General features: G+C 38.4%; 1 protein-coding gene across 1 annotated transcript in view; it reads right to left on the reverse strand.

Moving 5' to 3' along the window:
* Positions 1-23492, reverse strand: part of LOC118431375 (cAMP-specific 3',5'-cyclic phosphodiesterase 4C-like) — a gene marked incomplete in the record, with an annotated part of 222145 nt that overhangs the window by 8161 nt on the left and 190492 nt on the right. The window contains 16 exon segments of the mRNA XM_035842516.1: positions 91-213; positions 752-906; positions 1511-1610; positions 2595-2759; positions 3038-3133; positions 4230-4324; positions 5015-5056; positions 5473-5574; positions 6810-6903; positions 7247-7359; positions 7966-8048; positions 9482-9546; positions 9963-9999; positions 11507-11614; positions 13487-13587; positions 17398-17476. Coding sequence (XP_035698409.1) covers positions 91-213; positions 752-906; positions 1511-1610; positions 2595-2759; positions 3038-3133; positions 4230-4324; positions 5015-5056; positions 5473-5574; positions 6810-6903; positions 7247-7359; positions 7966-8048; positions 9482-9546; positions 9963-9999; positions 11507-11614; positions 13487-13587; positions 17398-17476 — 1558 coding nt within the window.

Raw genomic sequence — 23492 nt, forward strand, 5'->3', positions numbered from 1 at the left:
ACCTAATGTAGCATTGTCATTGTCACACATCGCCATTTCTGTACCTTGTACAATGTAGCATGTAGCAGTGAGTTGCAGACATTTCGCTACCTGTATTCTGTCTGTATAGTTGTCCAGCAGTAGTACCCCTGATCCGGCTACCTTCTTGGTTTCCACCATGGTTTTCAGATCTGCTAGCAGACTCATGTGTTTGGACATGTCGGTGGCCAGCACCTGGGCAAAGTAGAGACATTGATTATGAAAAAAATTGATTGCAAACCATCAAAAAGACACTACTGCATTCACACTACATTTGAAGTCCCTAAACACTACACTTAACATTCACAAATGCATGGCTTCAACATAGAAATAATTTGTAACAACACTACAGGGATATACAGAGTGTTGTTCATACTATCTTGGATGGATGGTGCATTCAGCACCAAGGGAAGGACCCACTGTTTACTTTTATTTGCACAAATGTTTCCTCTTTCTTTTGTGCAAAGGTTTGCACTTTCAAAAAACAACTCAAAGTACATGCTATATGCTATTTTTCAATGAATGGTGTATTCAGCACCAAGGAAAGGCTTAACTTTGATGTTCCCTTGCCATAAATGTTGATGTGCATCTGTAAATGCCCTTTCCTCTGATTCTAAACATTCCAGAGGTAATTTTTCCATACTTTTGAAGACAGAGAGAATGATTGAACATGCTGCTTTAGCAGTTTTCACAACAGCAAACTTAACTACAGACAGGAAGACTGTGTTCTCACCATGTCAATGACCATTTTTCTGAGGGTTGACCTCTGTTTTTTGGACAGGTTGCAGAAGATGTCACAGTTTTCCTCCTGAAGCAGCTTGAAGGCCACGGCCAGGTGGTGGTTCTCCAGACAAGACTCGTCGTTGTACAGAATAGCAAGTTCTGAACCTGAAACAGCAAAATCAACATTTTAGTACGGTATAGCAAGTTCTGAACATGAAACAGCAAAATTACAAAACATCGTAGTACAGAATAGCAAGTTCTGAACCTGAAACAGCAAAATCAACATCTTAGTACGGTATAGCAAGTTCTGAACATGAAACAGCAAAATCAACATCTTACTATATAATAGTACGGTATGGCAAGTTCTGAACATGAAACAGCAAAATTACAAAACATCATAGTACAGAATAGCAAGTTCTGAACCTGAAACAGAAAAACTATGAAACATCTTAGTACAGAATAGCAAGTTCTGAAATGAAATAGCACAATTAACAACCTGAACCTGAAATAGTGCAATTATCAATACCTTAGTACAGAATGGCAAGTTCTGAACTGAAACCGAAATTGAAAATGGAATGGATGTTGGCCCACTTTAGCTCAATGAAAGCTAATCTTCCATTGTTTGTGGCAGACAAGATAGATTTCTCTTTTTTGTAAGCTCTAAAAGAGAACTATGTTTTCTGTCTATTTTAAAGACAAACAATACACACAATTAGGGGAGTAGCTCACTGTTATGATTGAATGTACAGTGTTTACAGGTGGGACTTACTTGTGAGAATGAGGAACTGGTTGTTGACTCCAGGGTGGTCGACATCATGGATTGCACTGGCGAAGATGGAGGCAAGAATCTCCAGGTCTGTGAAGACATTCTGAGATGCGAGAAGATTGCTGGTCAGTCCAGAAAAGACATCCAGGCAATAAGATACGCCAAACAGCAGTTACAGAAGCTACTAGATATGATTTTGGAGATGATCAGACGTTTTGCGGTCTTTTGTCAGTGACATTGAGTACAATCTTGAGTGTTATAACTAAGAACTATAAATAGATGTACACATGTAAATGGTAGAAGACATATTTTAGGTAGTCCAATAGGAAACATAAATAGGACAAAGTCAAAACAAGGTTAGTGCTAATTAGCTCCTATTGCTTATTTGACTACAGGAGCAAATGTGGGAGGGCTGCCATATTGTTAGGCTGCTTGGTAATATATCAGCAAGAATCCCAATACAGTTAGATCTCAATTCAAACATTTTTGTTGCATAGTGGTGATGCTTCTAACACCTGCAAACTATTTCATATATCACAACTGAATTGAATAAATAACCTCCTTTTCTTAAAACTCTATTTTATTTCCACCAATGTCACCTTCCTCAGGACACAGGCTCTTTATTCAGTCATGTACCAACCTGATGAAACTATTTACAGATCTGATCAGGGTTGTAGCCAGCCTGAAATTATTTTCTGTCCCCTCGATTTTTAATCCTATTGAGTGCCCAAGGCACATGACGTCGAGATGTATCTAGGGTGGTTTGGGTGCATGCAGCCCCAGAAAATTTTGAAATGTAGACCCTCTGAAACAATATTTACTGCATTTTGAGGCGTACATTTTGCTGGTAGACTAAGGTGTTCAATGGCATCTGTTTTGGTGACAAATTTCACAAGGGAGACAGTTTCATTATATCTTTTCATATCGATTTTTGTCCGTCACAGAGGACGGAATGGTAAAAAAATTTTCTGTCCCTAGCTGCAAAATTCCGTCAAAGGACAGAAGGACGGGTGCTGGCTACAACCCTTGATCTGATGTAACTTCCAACTTATTCTAGCTCATCCAACATGGATAAACAGTTGCGTACCTCCAGAGCCTGCATGCCTAAGAGGTAGTGAGTGGTCTGTGTGACGTCGGCGGCGTGCCGGTTGTTGTGGTAGGGGACCTCTCTGTGATAGTGGTCCTCCAGCGTCATGAGATATGTGATGAGCGTGTTGGCTGGAATCTTGAATGTCTTGATCAAGTCACGTTCCTGAAAGTTTTGCACAAAACCAGAACCACTGTTACTATCCTTCCTGGTCCCCCATTGTCATAATGACAGGTAAGTCTCTAAAACACTAGCAAGAAGTCTGCCAGTTGAAATTCTACAACAGTTACTGTAATTATAGTTACAATAGCTCTAACATTTACTTCTAGTATTTTCATGTTGGACATGTAGGAAAATATCATGTATGGATATACATAGCATACATATGCCAAAAGACAGTTTGCTGAGTATGCAAAACAAACAAACAAACAAACAAACCCTACCTGGAGGATGGTGTAAGTGACAGCTGTCAGTGATCTGCCATTCGTCAGTGTGTCAATCTTAAAACAGTCAACTCCCCACTTGGACATATCCATTTCCTGACAAGACAGATCATTCTCATTAAACACAACATCACTGCAATCTTAAATGCTGAAGAAGTCACATTGTCTCAAAAATGATATCCACATTGCATGGCTCCATGTTCCATGATCCATGTAATTTAAAAAAAATTGATAGATACATTGCAGTTGCATTCATAATTGTCATTGATTAAGTATCTGTACAAAGAAATCTGATTTCAGAAAGAAGCAACTTTTTAAGCATATTCTTCAGACAAAATAAAAGGACCTTAAAGGAAATTTATAGTATGGTAGATCTAATGCCTGCTTCTCCCCCTTTCATTTATGACAACACTTATGAGCACACCAGTTTAGTTCCTTGGTTCATGAATTCAGCCATTTCAACATAAATATCTAACAATAGGTGATGATGAAAACAGAAGGATTTAAAGGGACATAATGTAGAAATTTGGCGCCAAAATTTCAAATGTTCTGAACTAAAAAATCTCAAGTCAGACTGACATTTGTAACTTATTTCTAACGTATCTGCGTCATTTTATCACATTTCTAGCGCTAATTAACAACGCCAGAGTAAGCCGCGACCAAATTCACTTACTTCCGGGTAGCCTACCCGGAAGTAGTCAGTCCTAGATTCCCGAATCGACCGTTGCGGTCGCAGATCTTCGAAGCATCGCGGGGACTTTCAACAAGCTTCAGTAATGATTCGTGCGAACCACCGAACGCATTCTAGAGCGCGTCATGATTCCTCAGAAAGTTGGATAAAATGGCGGACAACTCAAGCGGCGGTGGGAAGTGCGCATATTTCAAGACGTCCTCACGGCACAATAAACTCGTATCAATACGTTGTGAATATTGCTGTGCAGTGTAATAAGGTAGACTCAACTCATAATGTAGAAAAATTACCGAAAACAGTGACTTTATTTTTTACATTATGTCCCTTTAAGGGAATATATACACCTGCTATAACTGTGTGTATCAAGGTAAAGGTTTTCCCCTCAGACTCTGTTTTCATGTTGATATTTCAGTTCAGGATTATTTGTATATATTCAAGAACCAACAACTTACATTGGTCTGGCCTTATCAATGAGAATAATGAAAGTAGTGGGAATTTCACCTTTGCCAGTTCATCTTCTTTGTCCGCAGAAACCTCCACCCCAAACCTGGGCACGATGCCTGTGAAACTGTTGGCGTGTCTTAGTTTTCTCAAGCCTGGAGGGAGAGAAGAGACAAAACAACATCAACAAAGCAGTCCTACATGTATCAACCATCAGCAATGTCTCACTGTGGACATTCCTGACAAGGATGGATTTGAATGAACGGTAGGTTCAAACATGCCATCTTCCAGTACAGTCAAACATGAGTGACTAGTCAGGGGACTTGCAGTGTATGTCGACGAGTGGCCACTACTGACAGGATTCTTACTTCTTTGGTCAATGGGAAAAAAATCACCAAGCAGGCTGGACACTGGCACAGGTTTGACTGGGTTTCAAAACCAACCAGTAATGTACAAGATGCATGGGTTGCACAAGTTGCTTGATGCTCTTAACTCAGCAGCCTGAAATGTTACAAACGTCACTGTGCTACATGTAATCAATCCCTCAACATTTCATGCATTTGTTCACACGATAAGTAGTACATGTATAGCAATAGCTGTTAGTCTTGCAGTGTTCTTGCAGATGAAATGTTTTCTCCTTCAGTTGGAAACCTTCAAATGTTACTTTTAAGAAAAAGATTTGAAAAGCTTTGTCACCTTCAACCTTTATGTCACACATTTGCAAGTTACAAAGACATTGAAATGATCATTGACATGACATGACAGCTGTCAATCACGATGGTGCTGTAAAAGCGAGCAGCCCAAGCAACCGACATTAGCAGAGTCAGTATGGTGGTTGGACTCACCAGACTCAAAATTGGTCACAGACTCTGGCATGATGAGAAGTGCTAAAACAAAACAGAGACAGTAAGAAATCATCACAACACCAACGTTTGATTAGTTGTTTGATGAACCTGACTTTTGGTGAATCTCTTATGTTTTTTCCATGCAGCCAATAGATAGTCATTTATCTATTAACTCAGAGACTCTTCTGAAAGCCCTCTGTGACCATTTTTTCCCCACTGAATGCATAGAGTAATGACAAAATGAACTTGGAAGCTGCATCAAAGGAAGCCAAAAAATACAGTACAAAACCTCCCCTAACCTCTGACTTAACTGCCATGACTTAATATCATCTAATCTGCATTCAAGTCAAGTTTTTTCCTATGGAGTCAGAAATAAGAAAACAAACACTCAATTTGCCAGGGTCCCTTCAAACAACTAATCAACTTTCTGTTTTCTAGAGGACTTGCTGTAGCCTTACCTGAAACATGAGACAATGGTCCTTTTGTTCTCCCTGGGGGCTTGTTCTCCTCAGGGGAGTCCTTCTCTGTTGGGGAGGGGAGGTCGATCTCTTGCTGTTTATCTGTAACAAAGGTGGGGCAGAAACGTTAGTAACTTGACAATTTCACTGTATCCCGTGTGTATCTCAAGATATAATGTCTATCAACATAATTCTGGCTTATCACATGATTGTTTATTTGCCTGAAAAATTAGAAGGAGCTCTTAAATGCAACATCTGGATTATAATACACTCTAAACTGTGCATACTTGGGGGTGCTGCACTAGAAATGTCTCAAACACTACTTTCCAAAGTGGCGGATAAATGTTAACGGGGATTAAATTGTCCACAGTTACTGTGCCCAAATCTAAAATTCTTTCTTACACTGTAGATAAAAGAGACTGTTATACAACAGTTACTTGTTTCATCTATGATAATCATAATCTTTGTTATGTGTCAATTATGGGCTATACACTATATGCTGTAACTTTTAACTTTGATGGATAGTGAATTCAGCACTAAGGAAAGGGCCACTTCCTAAATTTATAATGAACACTTGTTGAGGTTTTAATGTTCTTTCGAGAAGGCATACTAAATACAGGCTATATACTGTGTTGTAACTACATCGTACCACCTTGGCTAGATGGTGAATTCAGCACCAAGGAAAGGGAAAACTATTTACATTCCTTGGCAAAAGGAATGTCCATTTTCTTTTGAGAAATAGCACCCATTATATGCTAGACAGCTTTGTGACAACTATTTTGTCTGATCTTTAATTCAGCACCAAGGAAATGAACAAACCGGGTTACCTTTCTTTGTACCTATGTTCTTATCAAACAAGTAACACGGATTGTATGCTGTACACTTATTTGAATCAATGTTAGATTCAGCACCAAAGGCAGGACCCATCTTTTGCATTGCTTGACAAAAAAAGGTCAAAATTCCTTTCCAGAAACAACTCCATGCTACATGCTTTCTGTAACAATATACCAATCATCTTGAATTGATGGCTTTTTCAGCACCAAGGGAAGGCCCTACCATTTCTTTTTTTCCACAAATGTAGATGTTTCTTCTTGTTTTCACCAAAGATATCATTCTTAGGGTTTGTGTTTCAAGTCTACAGAATGGATGGTCAATTCAGCACCAAGGTTAAGAACCATTCTTTTTCTTATTTTATTCTTTTTCAAAATAATTGTAGACATAAACAAATCTTACAATACACATCTACTTATAATATTACACCATCTTTACAACTGATATTGTATAGCATAAATCACATGAATGCTTTTAAACCTTTGCGTAACAGAAGGTGAACATACCTAAGAAGGTGTTGCAAATAAACTCGGAGACTTGGTTTCCTGATTTGCTCGTCTCTTTAAAGTGACTCAGCTCCCTGTTCAGCATTCTTTTGAACTGGGGAGGGAGGAAAGGTGAAAGATTAAAGATTAAAGGTTACATTCCATATTTGAAAGCAATATTTCTTTAACCAAATTCTATACAAGTGTAGATTATATAAGTGTAGATTCTCAATATTTCTATCAAAAATGTCAATTTCATGACCATGTTCTTTGTTTCCATTCTTTAGTATGAAATAAAAAAAATGATTTAACATTTTTTTGTTGTTGTTGTATAAAAGAAACCATGTATGATCAGGACTACTTATCTACATTATAACAACAATTTCAGCAAGTTAATCTTCATGAATTCACATTCTACTTTATAATATACATCAATAAGGAACATAAGTTGTACTTACTTTACTAGAAGCCATCTCGCTAACTGATCTATGTGTCTGTATGGACTCCAGTTGGTCTAAACACCAGTCCAACTCCTCTAACGTCTCCATTGCTAGTCTACTTTGGTTCTCATCTGGAAAAAACACGACAACATCAGGCAACATTCTTCAACAAATTGGACGTGTCAGTCATTTAATCTTTTCTGTTCGAAAAGCACTTTTCCACATGCTATTGGGTAGTTTTGTGTCAATTGAATATATCAAGAATCTTAGGTATGAGCAACTTAAATGATATTTTGTACCATTTCAAGTATTGAAGAAAAAATAAATGTACAATGTAGAGCAATGTATCTTAAATCATTACCCTATCAAATCATGCATTGTTATTAATGTTATCATGAACTTAACTCGTTATAATATAACTTGTATATGTAACGCTAGTTCACCTTTATCCGTTGTCTTTAGAAACAGCGCGTTCAGGAGTATTAAAATCTGCTGACAGTGGTTTCAAATTTGTAGCATTTTTAAAAATGTTCCAATTTGAAACCATCGTCCGTCGACTTCATATCCCTAAATACGTTTTTTCTTACAAACAACAAATAAAGGTTACCCTCGGATAAAGGTGAACCAGCGTTAAGTAAGTAAGCTCCATACTATTAGGGGGATTAACAAAGCACAGAGAGCGACATTACCACTGGGTTATAAATAAGAGTTAGGCAAGCACCGTCACCATCACCCACCTGGTACCGTTAATTTGTTATTACTTGAACTACTTGTTCCCTGAGAAGGATGTGACTGAGACCCAACAGATGAGCGTCGGCTGCTGCAGAAACAAAAGAAAATGATATATAATAATATGTTTATTGCAAATTCTTGCCCGAGTGCTAATTGCAGGTACAAACAACATGTAAAATAAGGAAAATACAAAGGTGCTAGGAACTACATTCTATGACTATGTTGTGCTACTGATTGAAGTGTACATTATACTGGTTTTGTTGGGTTTGACTTCTTCTTTTTAGGCAGTGGAAGACGAATTTACCCACTTCTTTTATAATGTGTGGGTTCTTTGATTTTAATAGTAGGGTTGATTTCTCATTGTCAGGAATACTTAGAAAGTAAGCGTGTATTTTGGATACACTCATAAATAGTTGGTTTCTTATATCATCATAAAATGAACAATTAGAGATAAAATGACGTTCATCTTCCACAGCAAAATGTAACTAACTGAAAGTCCATGGGGAAAATCAGAGTGGACAACCTCAGGTCAACCACACACACTATCATCATCATCTACATGATCATGATAATGATAATGATGCCACAACTTCAGAAAGGACACTGGAGCCACATGTCTATAAAGGCCAAGACACACTGTACTAGACCAGTGCTCATTTGTGTCTAAAACACTGAGGAAGCCACGTATACAAAACACGTCTGTTTGTTGGCTCAAATGAATTTAAAAGATTCTAAAAGGCAAACATGCAGCTGTAGCGTCCATTCCTTAGATGTTGACTTGAGGTTTAGCCTGTTTACACAACCTCTCGCTGACTGGGGTTAATGACCCCCTCCCCTAGTGTGGCTGCAATTGTAGGGCCGGCCGCTAGGGGCCCGATTTTAGTCAGGCTAATTTGAGGTTGTCCACTACCATTTAGTTATACCCAAAAAAAATCAATCATGATATTTCAGAAAATGTATTTTGATCAAACTAACCCTATATATCCTAATTATCATATTCTTCCTTTCATTTTTCATGTATCCAGCTGGATCTTGCAAAGGACTTAAATATCAAACATATTGTTTCTGTGGTGAAGACTCCATGCTGCAACTAACTTTGAATGGATGGCAAATTCAGCACCAAAGAGAGGACCCACTGTTTACTTTCCTTGACACAATTATTTCGACTTTCTATTAAAAAAAAGAGAGCCACTACATGTACTTGTATATTGGCTAGATGGTGAATTCAGCACCAAGGAAAGAGTAAATTTTTGAACATTTATCGTTCTGTAAGTGCCAGGCGCTGAGCCTCTTATTTCTAGTTTTTAATCTATTCATACAAATTAAACCACAGGATAATCTTGGTAATTGATAAAAATAAATTCTGGCTCCACAAAACAGGAGAAGTTTAGTTTTCTACAAATGTCTTTCATATGCAATTCATGCAAAGTTCCATGGTTTGCGGTTTATGTTGATGTATTGCTGCGTGTGTGGCTATATCTTTGTGTGTGGATATGTGGGGTGAACAAAATTAGCACCAACCTGGATGCAGGAACATTTGTTAATGAGATGAAGTTGTTCCTAACACTGCGCAGACTGGCTAACACCTGAAAAAAAGTCAGAATGTTAAAACTCAAGCCAGTCAAAAAATATTTTTTTTTGTGTTAGAAATTTAAAGGAGACAATTTTGATAGCCAGTGGAATCCAGCTTTTCACGGCTTTGGGTCGTACTAGGCATATACACTGCAGTACACAACTGAATACTAAGCTAATGTAAGGGAGGGAGGGTGCAAGCAAATTTGATAAGAAACGGAATCAAAAGTAATTTTTTCTAAGATTTCTTTTGAAATACATACACTTTCATCAATATCAACAAATTTCCACAACACTTTATATATCAATGAGGTGGAACAGTTTGTCTATTGAATTTATATCCAGTTATCACCCCGAATTGTATAGTAGACAGCAGTCATTGGACAATTTCTAAGAACAATATGTAACTACAAAACATCACCAAACCTACCTGTGCGAATGGGGTAACGATGAGATCACTCTCGTGCCTGCAAAGTCAAAGGCATGACAATTATACTCTCCTGTCTGGAGAAAACCTAGAACATCATTCGAGACATACAAGATACCATAAATCCACTGAGTAAAGTTAGCAGCACATTTGAACACTCATTTGTTGAAGATTTGTTGAGATTTCCTGAAAGAACTTCATCAATGACACCATGGTGTTACCTTCAACAAGAGCTAGCAAGGGGGAAATTTTGCCTGCATTTGTTTGATATAGCATGATATCACATCACAATGGTATTTTGAAAAACATTATCATGATGATAGTAAATATTGCCAAAATTATCTCAAAGCATGTTTGCTTCCTTAAATTCCTGAAATCAGGTTTTATTTCAGAATCATCTATCAATTTTTATAACCATGATTGGCTTGAACAGCCCAGATGAAATTATGAAAAAAATTGAGAAGTACTATCAAATATAGTTTGTACAAGTCCAATGAGGAATGGTGAGCATGTATTATAAAAGCACCATATACAGCATATCTCAGTATATATTACAAACAATTGATGATCAAATCACCCCAGTAAGGGAGATTATCATTCTGAAATAGAAAATTGCACAATATTTTCCATGCCCAGAGTTAGAAAAATCGATAAGAATAAAATCAAAAACACAGGTCATTATTCAAGGCTCACTCAGTGCCACCATCACCTTCGTCACCTTAGGGTGAACGTTTTAAAATCTAACAAAAGTTCAAGAAAGATTCATCTGAAGATGCCACCAGTTCTGAGCAGTGTGTAGTGAGTGCCATGCTACATGCAGTCAAGAAAAAAACAAACCAAGGTGACAAAAGAAAAGTGACAAAGTAGACAATGAAAAGTCTGAGGATTTAGCAGAAAGAAGAAAAGGAAAGAAGAAAGGAAAGGATGAAGTCAGCAACCTTTTCTAAAGTAAATCCTATATTCTCTTAGACTATGAAGCCACCTATTCAGCTAAATTCATGCAGGCTAAAGCATTTACTTGAAAGCAAAACTGATGAACATTTATTAAGCTTTGTTGGCAAGGACTAGTTTGATTATTTCCTAGGTAGATTGGGGAGATTTTCATCAGGCATTATGACAAACATCATTCGAAAAGAAAGTGCTGCATGCTAAGTATATTTAAACTCGGTACACACTTTATTGTCAGTGAGCAAAACAAGAAAAGTCTCTTACAAATTCTCAAAAAAAGGGATCATACATGTAGATATGATCAAAAGTCCAGGAGTACTCGATGCACATGTGTTGTGCAGATAGTTATGGAGAATGTTGATTAAAAAATATTGTTGCTTCTGGATGGTGATTCGTGAAACTGAAGTAAAGAGGAATAAATTCATCATTTTTCATGACCTTCTGGGCTTAAAAAGTGTTTCTGGACTTTCCAGGATATCCACCTGACTTGTACGAACCCTTAGTTATTGATTGATTGATTGATTGGAAGTTTAACATCAAGGGAAAACTGGGAAGTGGCTAGAGCTGGGGTTGTTGCGACGGATAGGAGGCGGACTTACACACTACTGGCAATAGAGGACCTCCGAGAGGATGGGAGCTTGTTGGGCTGGGGTTGTTGACATTGTTGTTGTTGACATTGTTGTTGTTGTTGTTGCTGTTGAGAAGTCCTGTGGGAGTGGACAGGGTTACATACACATCACGACATGCACAGACAGAGTGCAAACAGAGAGACAGGGCCTGGTCTTCTTCTGGTCTCTGGCAGCCCTGATGCCAGATTATGGTATACTTAACATCTTCCATACTTCAGGACAATTTCTAATGTATGCAGAAAATGTAGACCACACAGATTTCCTGAAGCTATTTGATCAGGAGCTTTAGAAACAGCTTCACTCAAGTTTGATTTCATCACATAAAGCAGAGGAGCACCACATGCTGTCGTTTTTTGTGACCCAAAAGATACCACCACCAGTATGCATATTTACATGTATCATGCAAAGCCGACAGTTGGTTTCAAGTTGAAAAAGTTTCATCTTGTCTCTTCTTTAAATCACGTCATCCAAATCAGGTTACTATCAAACTTTGCCATACTCTTATTACATACTGCAAACATTAAATTTTGAACATTTCCATTCACTGGAATGAAAACTTCTACTGGTAGGCATTGGTTAACTTGATAGTTACAATCACATTACTCATTGTGGTTATCACTCTTCAGAAGGGATAGATGATGAGAGATTGTTTGTGAGTTGTCTTCAAACACTCAATCTACAGAGCAGGAAATGTTAATTAAGAAAACTTCACTCTGATAGGGTCATTTTGGGACACTCCTGTACATTTGTAATTACCAGCTGCCGTCATAAGTTCTGCAAAAGCCAGATTTTCATTTCACCTCTCTTAGAGATCGAGGTATAAGCAAGAACTACTGTCATTATTATCAGTGGCCAGCTTTCTACTTATCAGCCACCCTTTGCTGCGATTAAGAAACACCATCAGAGATGAGAGAGAGAGAATGTTCTAGACAGGTGACAGGTGAGAGGCAAGCGACAGAAGTAGATTTCCCTGGAAGTGTGTTATGTACAATCATGTATTAGTCATATCATCTGATTCATCACTGTTAACAACTTGTAACATTTGTAGACAGAAGAAAGTCTGCAGTTTTATTTTGATAGTAGATTCAATTTGGCGTTTATGTTATAAACTTTGAAGTTTCAAAAACTTTTGACCAAACCAACAGAATTAGCCATTTTTTTGCTTCTGCAATGACTTGAATGAATCTTAAGCATTTACACTGTAAAATTACAGTCCAAGAAAAAAATACATTTTTATTGCCAATTCCTTAAGACTGTTTTTAATGCATGAGTTTCAAATAGTGTATCAGTTTTGGGTGATATTGAATAACTTGAATTTTGTTCCACACAGCCAGGTTGTTGCAGTGTGGAATATACTCAATGACTAATCTAAAAGAGTCTTTTGATAATCAACATTAAAAATTGATACTGCACAACAATGCTCAATTGATGCCTCATTTTCAAAGACTGCTTGGCAACCAATGACATCATTGAAAGATATTGGAAGACCTTGAGCTACAGGTCATTGGTGATTATTTACAAAAAAAAATTTCTTGCACAAATTGTTAAGACAGTTTGGCTTGAGTAGCTTCCTTCGCCAACATATCACACTATTATCAAGAAGGCCTTCAATATCATTGAAATGTCATCATTAGAGATTAATGGAAGATCTTGAATAGGAGGTCATTGGAAGATTGTTAAAAGATGATTCCTTTTATAAGAAAATTATTTTAAAAATCATGGATAAAATGTCATTGAGAGAGCAACGGAGGACCTCTGAGATCATTTAGCACAAAGACAGTAAAGATCTGTCAAATTTCTGAACACTCAACGATCTTGCCTCATCTGTAAAACCCCATACTTAACCACTCTAATCTTCTCTGACAGTTCCTTTTTAGTTTATTGACGGTAGAGACAATAGAGTCAGAGTGTTCGTAAATCAAATTACAAAGAAACATCTGGTGTACTCACTCGCTAGCGATGGAGGAATTTCTGGACATAGACTTGGGTGACAGCTCGAATTCACTGTCCGACCGGTAGAGAAAGGACTCCCTTCGCTGAGGGAAGTTGGCCTGAAAAATGCAGGAGAAAATGATTAGCATGTGTAACAAATTAACAATGAGTTGAAAAATTATCAATCCTACATAAAAACAACAAAATATAATATACAGTCTTGCTTCACTGCAATTGCGACTGGTTTCTCGTCAACTTGTACGATGGAAAATGAGTCTACCCGGTGGTATCAAACCTGTGCGGTGGTATCACAACTTATACCTCCACTTATTCTACCTGTTAGCAAAGATCTTTTATATCAGATATATCTGATATAAAAGACCTTGTTGTTTGTTATCAATACCACTGAAACCAATTAGAAATCATCTTTGAATGCGGGCAAATAAAACTGCCTCTGAGTGAGACTGAGAGCACCCAAAAGATGACTCCAGCGAACAAGCCAGCTCCTTGAAAGTTTTCGTGTAAACAAATGCTATACTTGCAAAAAAGGTCTTTTCACATGTCTCCACACGATGTCATGCTTAATCTGCAGATTCTGCATGAAAGCATCCTGAAAATGCAGTTGGCTATAATATCGTCCCTAAAGACCAATGACTCAGGGCACAACTAACGTTCAGAGTACCTATCACCAAGTCTTACCTCGACCACCTCCAAATAATCAGACAATCCCCTCTTCACCACCGGCAACACATCACGAGTTATTCTGCACAGTTTACACATCTTTCCGGTGTTTTCTCTTATGTGATTATGAGGCACTGACTTCAAGGGAGAGCTTTTATACCGCCTTTTCTGGGGTAAATTTCGTCACGAGAGTTGTTTTCCACCTTTCAGTTCCGGTAACTGTACCCGGTGTTTGTTTCAACGCAGGTGCAAACCGGCACGTAAGCCAGACCGTCTAACCGTTAGTAACGTGACCGGCCTTCCCTTTCCCATTAGTAAATTACGTCAATACCAACACAAAACATTTGGAATGCGTCCCCAGGGAGAAGACCTTTGCATCCATCCTGTATTTACGTTTTCCGCTGCCATTGCAAAACCCAAACAGGTTCAGGTTCACCACTCTTCAGGATATATAGACAGCTTCTGCTGACACCTAAAGCAATGCACCTGATGGTAACAACCTTTTAAGTAGGAAAACTACGGTTCCTGTTTGCGTTAGTCAGGTATCACTCACAGGTACATCCCTGCAGTGTGTCACGTCCCAAGGAACAGGTGTATATCATCTACTACGTTACATACGGAAGCTATTGTTTGGGAGTGTGTGATTTAACGTTGTTTACTGCGCAGCCTATGTGTGGCCTTTGTAAGAAAGCTCAAGGTCTGCCTTGCGATGCCAGGAGAAGCTAACAGACCATAGATACATGTAGAGTGTTTTATTCTATTGATTGATTTGGTGGGAGATTCTACTCACATGTTATCGTGCCACAAACAAAAGGATGCAATGCATTGCTAATGATAAGGCTACAAATATTCAGCTTAAGCTTAAGGTTTTCAAGACAAAACGATGCAAATCCTGTGCCCAAAAAGGAACTTGCTGCTCTTTACTCGACCACTTTGAACCTTGAGAGGAAGCGGACAGTGACTAGATCAAAGACGAGCCCAAACCTGTTTGACAAAGTGATTAGACCAATTCCGTCCGTGCACTGACTTGTTTACTGGGATTCAAGGAAAGGCCAGTGCACTCTTGTCAAGTTTATTCCTACTGAAGGGCAGATGGGCAATTACTCTTCATTCCTGACCGTGCCTGACTTATACATTACACATGGCGGGCTTAATCAATATGCACATGTCAGTTGAATCACATTTTGTTTCTGAGGTTAAAACATTTTTGTGGAAGGATGGACATACAGGTGACTATCATGACTGGCTGAGCTTTTCAAGATCATATTAACCCAAAGGCTTGACAATAGGTTTGTCCGCTCACACCGAGAAGGATCCCATGTAGGGCCTACTCTTTTTTTATAAGTGTGGCGTCACGTCAAAGATAGGCATAGCCAAACCTCTGCTTGGAGAGTACACGTATGCCACTTTTTACCGATCGTGTCTCTGCAATTTGCTTGAACCTTCGGGGCAATGGCCAGGCTATCTGCACAGAGATCCATAATGTATCAAAAGGTACACAGCTGCTTTGTCTTTTTCCCAGAAAGTTGCCTGGAGCATCTTTGTCTTCTAAAGTAATCTTCTGAGTGGTATTCTATGACACATCTCCATCAAGAAGAAGAGTGCCTAAGAAACGTGATAGCTCACTCAGTCCGACAGTAATATGTCCGCTGGCAAGACACGAGTAATTTCAATCAATGCCTATATAAGCGAGATACCATCCAATCTGTGAGATGCAGGTACATCTGGGTGATACCTGCGTTTTGTCACGTAGGCCAGATGCACAGGTTAGATCACCGTCTTAGTGAAGGGCAATATAAATGAGGGTATGCATGGGGGATCCTGCCAATGTGTCGCACTGAATTCTAGAGAACTACCTACGATCATAGCGAGTGCACAAAATTTGATCTCCTCACTACAAACAAATCATTTTGAATAAAACAAATTATAATACAAATCAAAGTAGATTGCTTGATTTAAAGGGGCATTCCACTCCAGAACGGAGTCTTGTTTTACAACAGATAATGTGTCAATGAATACATAATCAGCCGAATTTTGTGGAATTCACCTTGGGATGAATTGCGCGATGTGTGTTTTGTAAAACAATACGACACTCACTAAACCCATGCAGACCCTTCCCATGCATTCCCTATACGCATAGACACTTTTTTATCATGCATATTTTCGGAATAAATGAGGTTCGCTCAGCACACCGAGAAGGCAAATTGCTCATAAGATATCAAAGAATACAAGAACAAGACGAGATTTCTTAGCGAACCTGAAATTAGTTTTGTAACCTTACCAAAAAAATTTGCTTTGTATTCAGCCATAGGATTAATATATTATATAGAGGGTACTTGGAGAGTTTAGTAGAAGACTGAATGCTTTTGAGGCACGTGGAGCAACTGGGTACTTGATCGTATAATGTGAAGTAGTATGCATTTATTACTTCCTAAAATTAATATCTATCAGAAAATAACAAACAAACAAACTCCCGTCTGGAGTGGAATGCCCCTTTAAGTCTTACAGAACAGAAGCATGCAGACCCTCTCTGGGTGTATCGGGATAAGAAACATTTGACATAAGAACACCCTTTTGTGATGCTGTAGTTGCTGCAGCAAACTTTGCAAAGTCATGCCATATGCAGCCAGGGGAACTTGAATGATTGATGGAGTCATGCTGTTAATAGTGTACAGACATTAACTACCACAAACTGCTATGTGCATTGACAGGTCCTTATCAAGCACAGGTGTCTTGTGCTGACTTCAGTCCAGAATGCCTCTGGCTAACATGCTAGCTCGTCTTGATCTCTTTTCTCACAATTTTGTTTCACAACAACAAACTGTAAATTCAGACATTTTTTTCAGAGCACAGCTTAGTATTTGCTGTAGAAATCTGAAGTAAGAATGATGATAATCATTATGCAAATGTTTTATAAAAATATTCTTGAATGGAGCTGCTACAAGACAATGTGCTTAAAGAAATAATGTCTGTAACTAACTGAGGGTCAAACAATGGTGGTACCGGTAAAAAAAAAATCAATTTTGGTTCATTTTTTGCAATTTAGAACTTGGTACATAACCCCTCAAAACAGCTTTCTTTCTGCGCAGAACCCTTCGTTGTTATGGCAACACGTCAATGAAGTTTCTAGGCCATTTTTTTTTCAAATTTGGGCATGTAAAAAAGATTATATTGAGTTAGTTGAACAACTGAAATTCTTCTGAAAAAAATTAATGGCATAAATCAAAGAAAAATTAAGACGCTCTCACCTGTAGAATAAGGCCTGAAGATGGACTGGCCGCCTCCAAAGGACTGCGACTTGGTGGTGGGCCATTCTCAACATCAAAACTGTGGAAACACAGAGGGATACTTTGGTCATGCCATCTGGCAGGAATGGTCAAAACTGCAGTTTCATCAGCATTCAATACCACACATTCAAGATGATGTTGGGGTGTCATGCACCGCTGCATAATATCTCAGCAAAAATCAGTTTGCACCATTATGGTCTATTCCCCTTTGCTATATGTCTCCATTGAGTACAAGATAATGTCAGATACACTGCATTTAGTGTTCTTATATTCTGTCCGGGGAAACTCAGGGTAATTTTCCTGGCATACATCATTGGTCAGCAGGTAAAATATGTCATTTTAAGATAATGAAAGTACATTTTCAACTGTTTCATGTCATTTTTGGGAGAGACAGGATAAAATAATTTTTCGTCCAAACAAATTTCCGTCCCAGGACAGAAGGACAGGTCCTGGAGACAGCCCTACATCTACCACAACATGACGTCAGGTAACATTACAATCTCCCACCCCAACATCTGCTTGGAGATTTGGACAGACATGCATGTACTGTCTCAGTATATCCAAGCAGATCCTACGGTAGCAAAAGCTGGCAGAGGAGTGAAGCCGGCTTAGGAGTGTGTTTTTACAAGACAAATGGACACCTTCTTACTAATCTTAGCGAGGCTGACAACACTCCTTGGACAGTTTGGTACTCTCTCATGCCATTGTAGGATCTGCTTGGAGATTACTGTCTCAGCACCTTTCCTGTCAGACCACCCCTGATGTTGACACAACAGTTGAACATCCTGCTCCGGGGAACCCACACACAATCCTTCACTCTCTGGAAACATTCCACGCAACCAATCAGGCAAAAATCGCAGCCATTTTCTGGATCGCTTGCACTGTTTTATTTCAGTTCTCTTAGCATTGGAGTATTAGATACAGCAAGATATATCATAGAAGAAAGGAGACACCATAATATACTAGTACAATAATTACAAACTACTATTGTGCTACCAGGCGATATTGTCACAGAATATGACATTCTTTGAATTACATGGTGGAGTGAAACAGGGCACACCACTCTGTCTTCAAGACTGAATTTGAACTTTAAGTTATGTGCCAAATTTGGTGATGGGAGTACACAAAGGCCCCTATCAGCTTGATATGGCACTGCAGTGGAACATCTGGTTTTGATGTCTCTTGTTCTAGACAAATGCATGCTATTGTCATAATCATGAGTTTGAGTTGTCAATAGCTCTTGAGACAGAGTTGTGTAGGTTTGGGCCCCCTAGCAGCTTTTTTGAACTGCAGAAGCCAGTTTTGTTCCAGTCTTTGTAGGCGAGTAAATCATAAATTGGCTGACAGATCATGGTGATGTTTGGTATATAGATAGCTTATTTTGTATGCTTGAATATGCTAAGCCTTGAAGGTTGAAGTGAATGATTGATGTAATGTTGCATGTACAGTGTACCAGGATGTTGAAGATGAAACCAAACAATACTGCATGAATGTCACCCGTGACAAAAAGAAACTAGTAGAAAGGCCACATTTTTGGCGAAAATTCAGGATGTTTCCGATGGGGAAGAAAAAAAAGCAAAATCGTCAGAAAATAGATTTTAAAAAGCCGATGCAGTCCCTTTGGTCAAACACCTTACTCAAACCAGGTGAGTTTCACTAAATTTCACATCAAAATGGTTCAACAACCACAGAAATAAAGAACCAAGGAAACAAGTTTGATGGACGTAATCTGGCTTCTGGGGATTTGTAAGGATTCTTACGCAAACTGAAGATGCATCGATGGGTCCTTAAATCAGCATGATGAAGCATCTTCCCTTCCAATTTCACCCCAATATCCCAACAATGATGATTGAGTTCAAATCTTGCGCTGCAAGGCATCATCAACGGCATTCCTGACGTTGATTCAAGTGTCGTCTGACGTCACGAGGCTCCTCGTGACGTCAGCGCACACGCAATATCTAATGACACAAAGCTTCCTCCTCTGACTTCAGTATACTCTCTCAAAGATAATCCTAAATCATATAACCATCATCACATCATACATCACTCCAGCAAGATCAAATTATATTCAGTTCTGACGTGTTCATTTTCAAAATCAGCAAAATGTGAAATACACTGCATAGTCCTGTATAATGGCATGTGCAAATGAGATTTTGCTGGTATAAAATATAGTCAAAACAATATTACCAAGACGACCAGGGGACCGATATGATATGGTCTATGTGGACATGCAGGTAGTCATGCACCAAATAAACAGGTTTCTCAATGCTTGTGTCATCGGAAACAAAGATTAATAGGGGACTACCAAAAAGTGGTCAACACTGACCAGGTGGTTCTTACGGTAGAGGTGGTCACTTGTGTACAGGCATGACTCACTCAGTACTATACCGTTGATGTGTGGTGACGTGTATAAATTAAAAGAATATTGAGTTGTACATGTGTCCATATAAGATGAAAAAGCTTGTAAATGCGTTGTAAATAGGATATTTGGGCCATACCAAATATATTTTGCCAGTTCGTAATGGATTTAAACATATGATGCTGAACTGCGATGTCAACGTGGAAACAGAAACTCTGAGGGAAGCACAGTTTCAAGGGGTGAAACTACAGTCAAACAAAACAATTCATCCAGAAAAGAATCCAGAAAGTTATTGTGTTGACAGACAGACAGACACACATCAATGTCCAACATCCAAAACATTTAACCTTCTTGGTGAAGGTAATGAAACCTTTCTTCCCAGCCTAAGAGTCAACGGAAGGAATTGTTGTGGCCACTAAGAAAGAGTAAATAAATAAATAAATACAGATATTGTGGGTTAATGTGGCGTAACCAGGACCCAGAGGTCTTGTATGGGTGACTGTCTTATCATTGTTTCTTCCAACATTTTTAGATTGTATGCTGCAATAGTTTATGTACATGACAAAAAACAGGTAGATTCTAATATACATTTGTCATTCCACTAGAATTGTTGAATTTATTTGACAAAACAAAAAGAGCAATATTGACTGTGCATGGTCAGAATCCTATATCGTGCTACCATCTTGTGCTCTTGGGAAGGGCACTTAACGCAACTTCGATCACTCCACCCGGGTGTAAAAATAGGCACCTGACTTCAGTTGGGGAGGTATAAAACGTGGTGAGAGAAGAGGGTTGGGCTCCGCCTCCCAATACTGTGCCCTAGACTAGTTGATAACACCCAATGCCCCAACGGTCTTAATAAAAAGGCTATGGAACTACCATTTTTTTCTTATACAAGATTTTGATTTCATTCTATTTACTTGCACTTAAAAAGAAAATACAGAAAGTCAAGTTATATAATATAGAATACCGTGCACAAGAAAGGGAGAAGCCTACTAGGATACAAGCCCTTCTAACAAATACTGAACGATTCTATTGAAATAATTGAAATAGGAACAAGACATTAGCCTAAGCCGGATGTACCCACAGCACTGCGAGTCATCACATCCCCACACACACGGCTGTATACACTCCAACTGGACCATGGTTCCAAGAGTAAACCCTACACCAACACCTACATGTAAGGGCTGTGTTTGGCCGGAAGGTGACAGGTATGCCCCAGCTTAGTCACTCCTGTGTACCCAGTGTCCAATCTTGGGCTGAACAATGTGGGTGCTGACACGCACTGACAAGTGAAAACATGGCTGCTGACTCCACTAGTTGGAGTGACCTTGTTGTGAGGTAATGTGTATGATACTATTACTAGTATTAGAAGAAGTGGTATAGACATCTTACAAGATTATAATGCTAGAGGAACAATCTTATAATACTATAAACAGTCATTTCTTAGCTAACTACACATATTCAAAACTCTAAGTGACACATACATGAACATACATGTCTTGAATGCTTTTCAAAATAAAAATACTTTGAATAATACCACCTTATCAATCAGTGTTTTGCAGTTAACCAGTTACAGGGTTAATACTATGATTTAAGAAGATGTAGTACTACAGTATGCCTTTCCTAAGAAATTTGTGCTAGAAAAAAGTAGAGGCTAATGAAACAGGATGGGGTCAACAAGCATTTCAAATTTGCAAATTCTGAGCAAAAAGATCATGCAAGGTTAAGTGCATTCCAGCATGAGAACTTATTACTAGTAGTTTCAATGAATTAGTTTCAACGTTTTGAGTTGTCTTTAAAATTTGATCCTTTATCTGACTGTTGCAGTATCATTTTATTAGTTAGCTGTGATTTTTCTTGTGTTCCATCTTCAGACGTAAAACTTCAGTAAATAACCAGAAAATGCCCACGTTAATGTGTACTGCCAGACATTCACGTTTTATGAAATCACGATTCATGTCCCCAAGCCACAACTTAAGGCGTGTTTGATGATGCTTACATAATAAGTGACCTTAAAACAGGTGAGAGTGACGTAGATGTTAAGAGTCCTCACTTTCATGCATTAAGCAACTGTTCCCTTGAGGCCGCCACTGATGCAGACTGGAGGCAGAAATATAGATTGACAACATCAAAGGATTGCCTTACCCAAATGCAGGGCGTTAAATGCATCTGTACTATTTTTATCTATTTGGGGGGAGGCTGAAACCCTCGCTAATCGGAAACCTCCTCTCTGACGTAGGAGAATGATGGTGCTGTGTCAGAAATAGTCCTGGAGGGTACCGGAGGCGGGAGGGGGAAGGCCACGCTAGCTACTCCTAATTTCAGATCACGCTCCGACTGACATCAGCTGAGGAATAATTCTGACGCTTAACCTGCCACCGTGAAATCTACAGTTTCTATTTCCTGGCTTGTAAAGGTTTTCAAGCTTAGAGAATCTAGATTGTCTGTCATAACGTCAAACATTTAGATTCTGTCATATTACACAGTATAAGCCTTGAATTGTACATTATCAAAATATCTTAGATACCTTATACATGAAATATGAATGTTCTTTAAGGTAACACGTTCATAAGCAGGGTGGTAAGATTAATCTTATTTCCTTGTTCTTGTATTATACAATGTCATGTAATCATAAACTGAAATATCAAGTTTAACATAAAAACAGTGGCTTGGTATAGTTGGTAAACACATTTAAATCAGGCACATAATAAGCAAGAACATCCTATTTATTACTACAGTCAGCTACAGTTTTTCTGTCAGCCCTATTTTAACCTTGTCCCTTTGATAACTCTTTTACTTTGAGATGTCCAAGAGCTGAGGAAATAAATCATTGCAGTCCAAATTGAATTTCCAAGAAGACTACGGCATCCAAAGCCGCTGCCGTTTGCCCCCTTCTCCTTGACCTGCGGCAGAGGTGTCCTGAGTCTGGCTGATTAATTAAATCACAATCTGATGTATTCGTGCGCAGGAAAGGCATCATCCATTTTGCAGCAACGCTTTGCATACAAGCCAGCCACAGGGCAAACCAATATGTGGAATGGTTGTATAAGTAGTGTGATTTATCATGCAAATTCAATACAAAACTATATCAAGGGGAACATCAATCCAACATATATGTAGAGACTATTAAAATGCAATTTGTAATTAATGATAAAGCAATGACCATTCACCACCTAAAAAATAAATTGAACAATATCTTAAGTTCATAACTGATTGTTTGGGGATGTCATAAAGTCTTGGCAAATGAAATTTACTGAATGAGAGGCAGAAAAAAATGGAATGATTAAAATTATACCAAAATCATTTTTCTCTGTAAGATAAGATTGTGAAAGGCAAAAATGTATTTCTTTTTTGTTACATTATTGATATTACATTTAACTTAAAGATACCTTAATAATGATTGATGACATTTCAAACATTCCTAAATGAAGCATCATACATATATGATGAGATTATGAGACAGAGATTAGGAGAGTAGGATAGATATAGTTTTCTTACAAATCTACCTAAAGAATATTCTTGGTACATGCTTCCTGCAAGCAGTATTTGCCATTTCTATATAGCATTTGAGAGTGGGGGTATTTATTGGGGCCATGGACAGATTGTGAAAAAAGACCAGTGGTACTGGTTTTCTACAGTAATGAACTGAACACACCTGTTCATTCCATTCTCCTATAAATTAAAGCTATTCAAG

Source organism: Branchiostoma floridae, chromosome 15 (genome assembly GCF_000003815.2).
Source record: "Branchiostoma floridae strain S238N-H82 chromosome 15, Bfl_VNyyK, whole genome shotgun sequence".
Lineage (NCBI taxonomy): Eukaryota > Metazoa > Chordata > Leptocardii > Amphioxiformes > Branchiostomatidae > Branchiostoma > Branchiostoma floridae.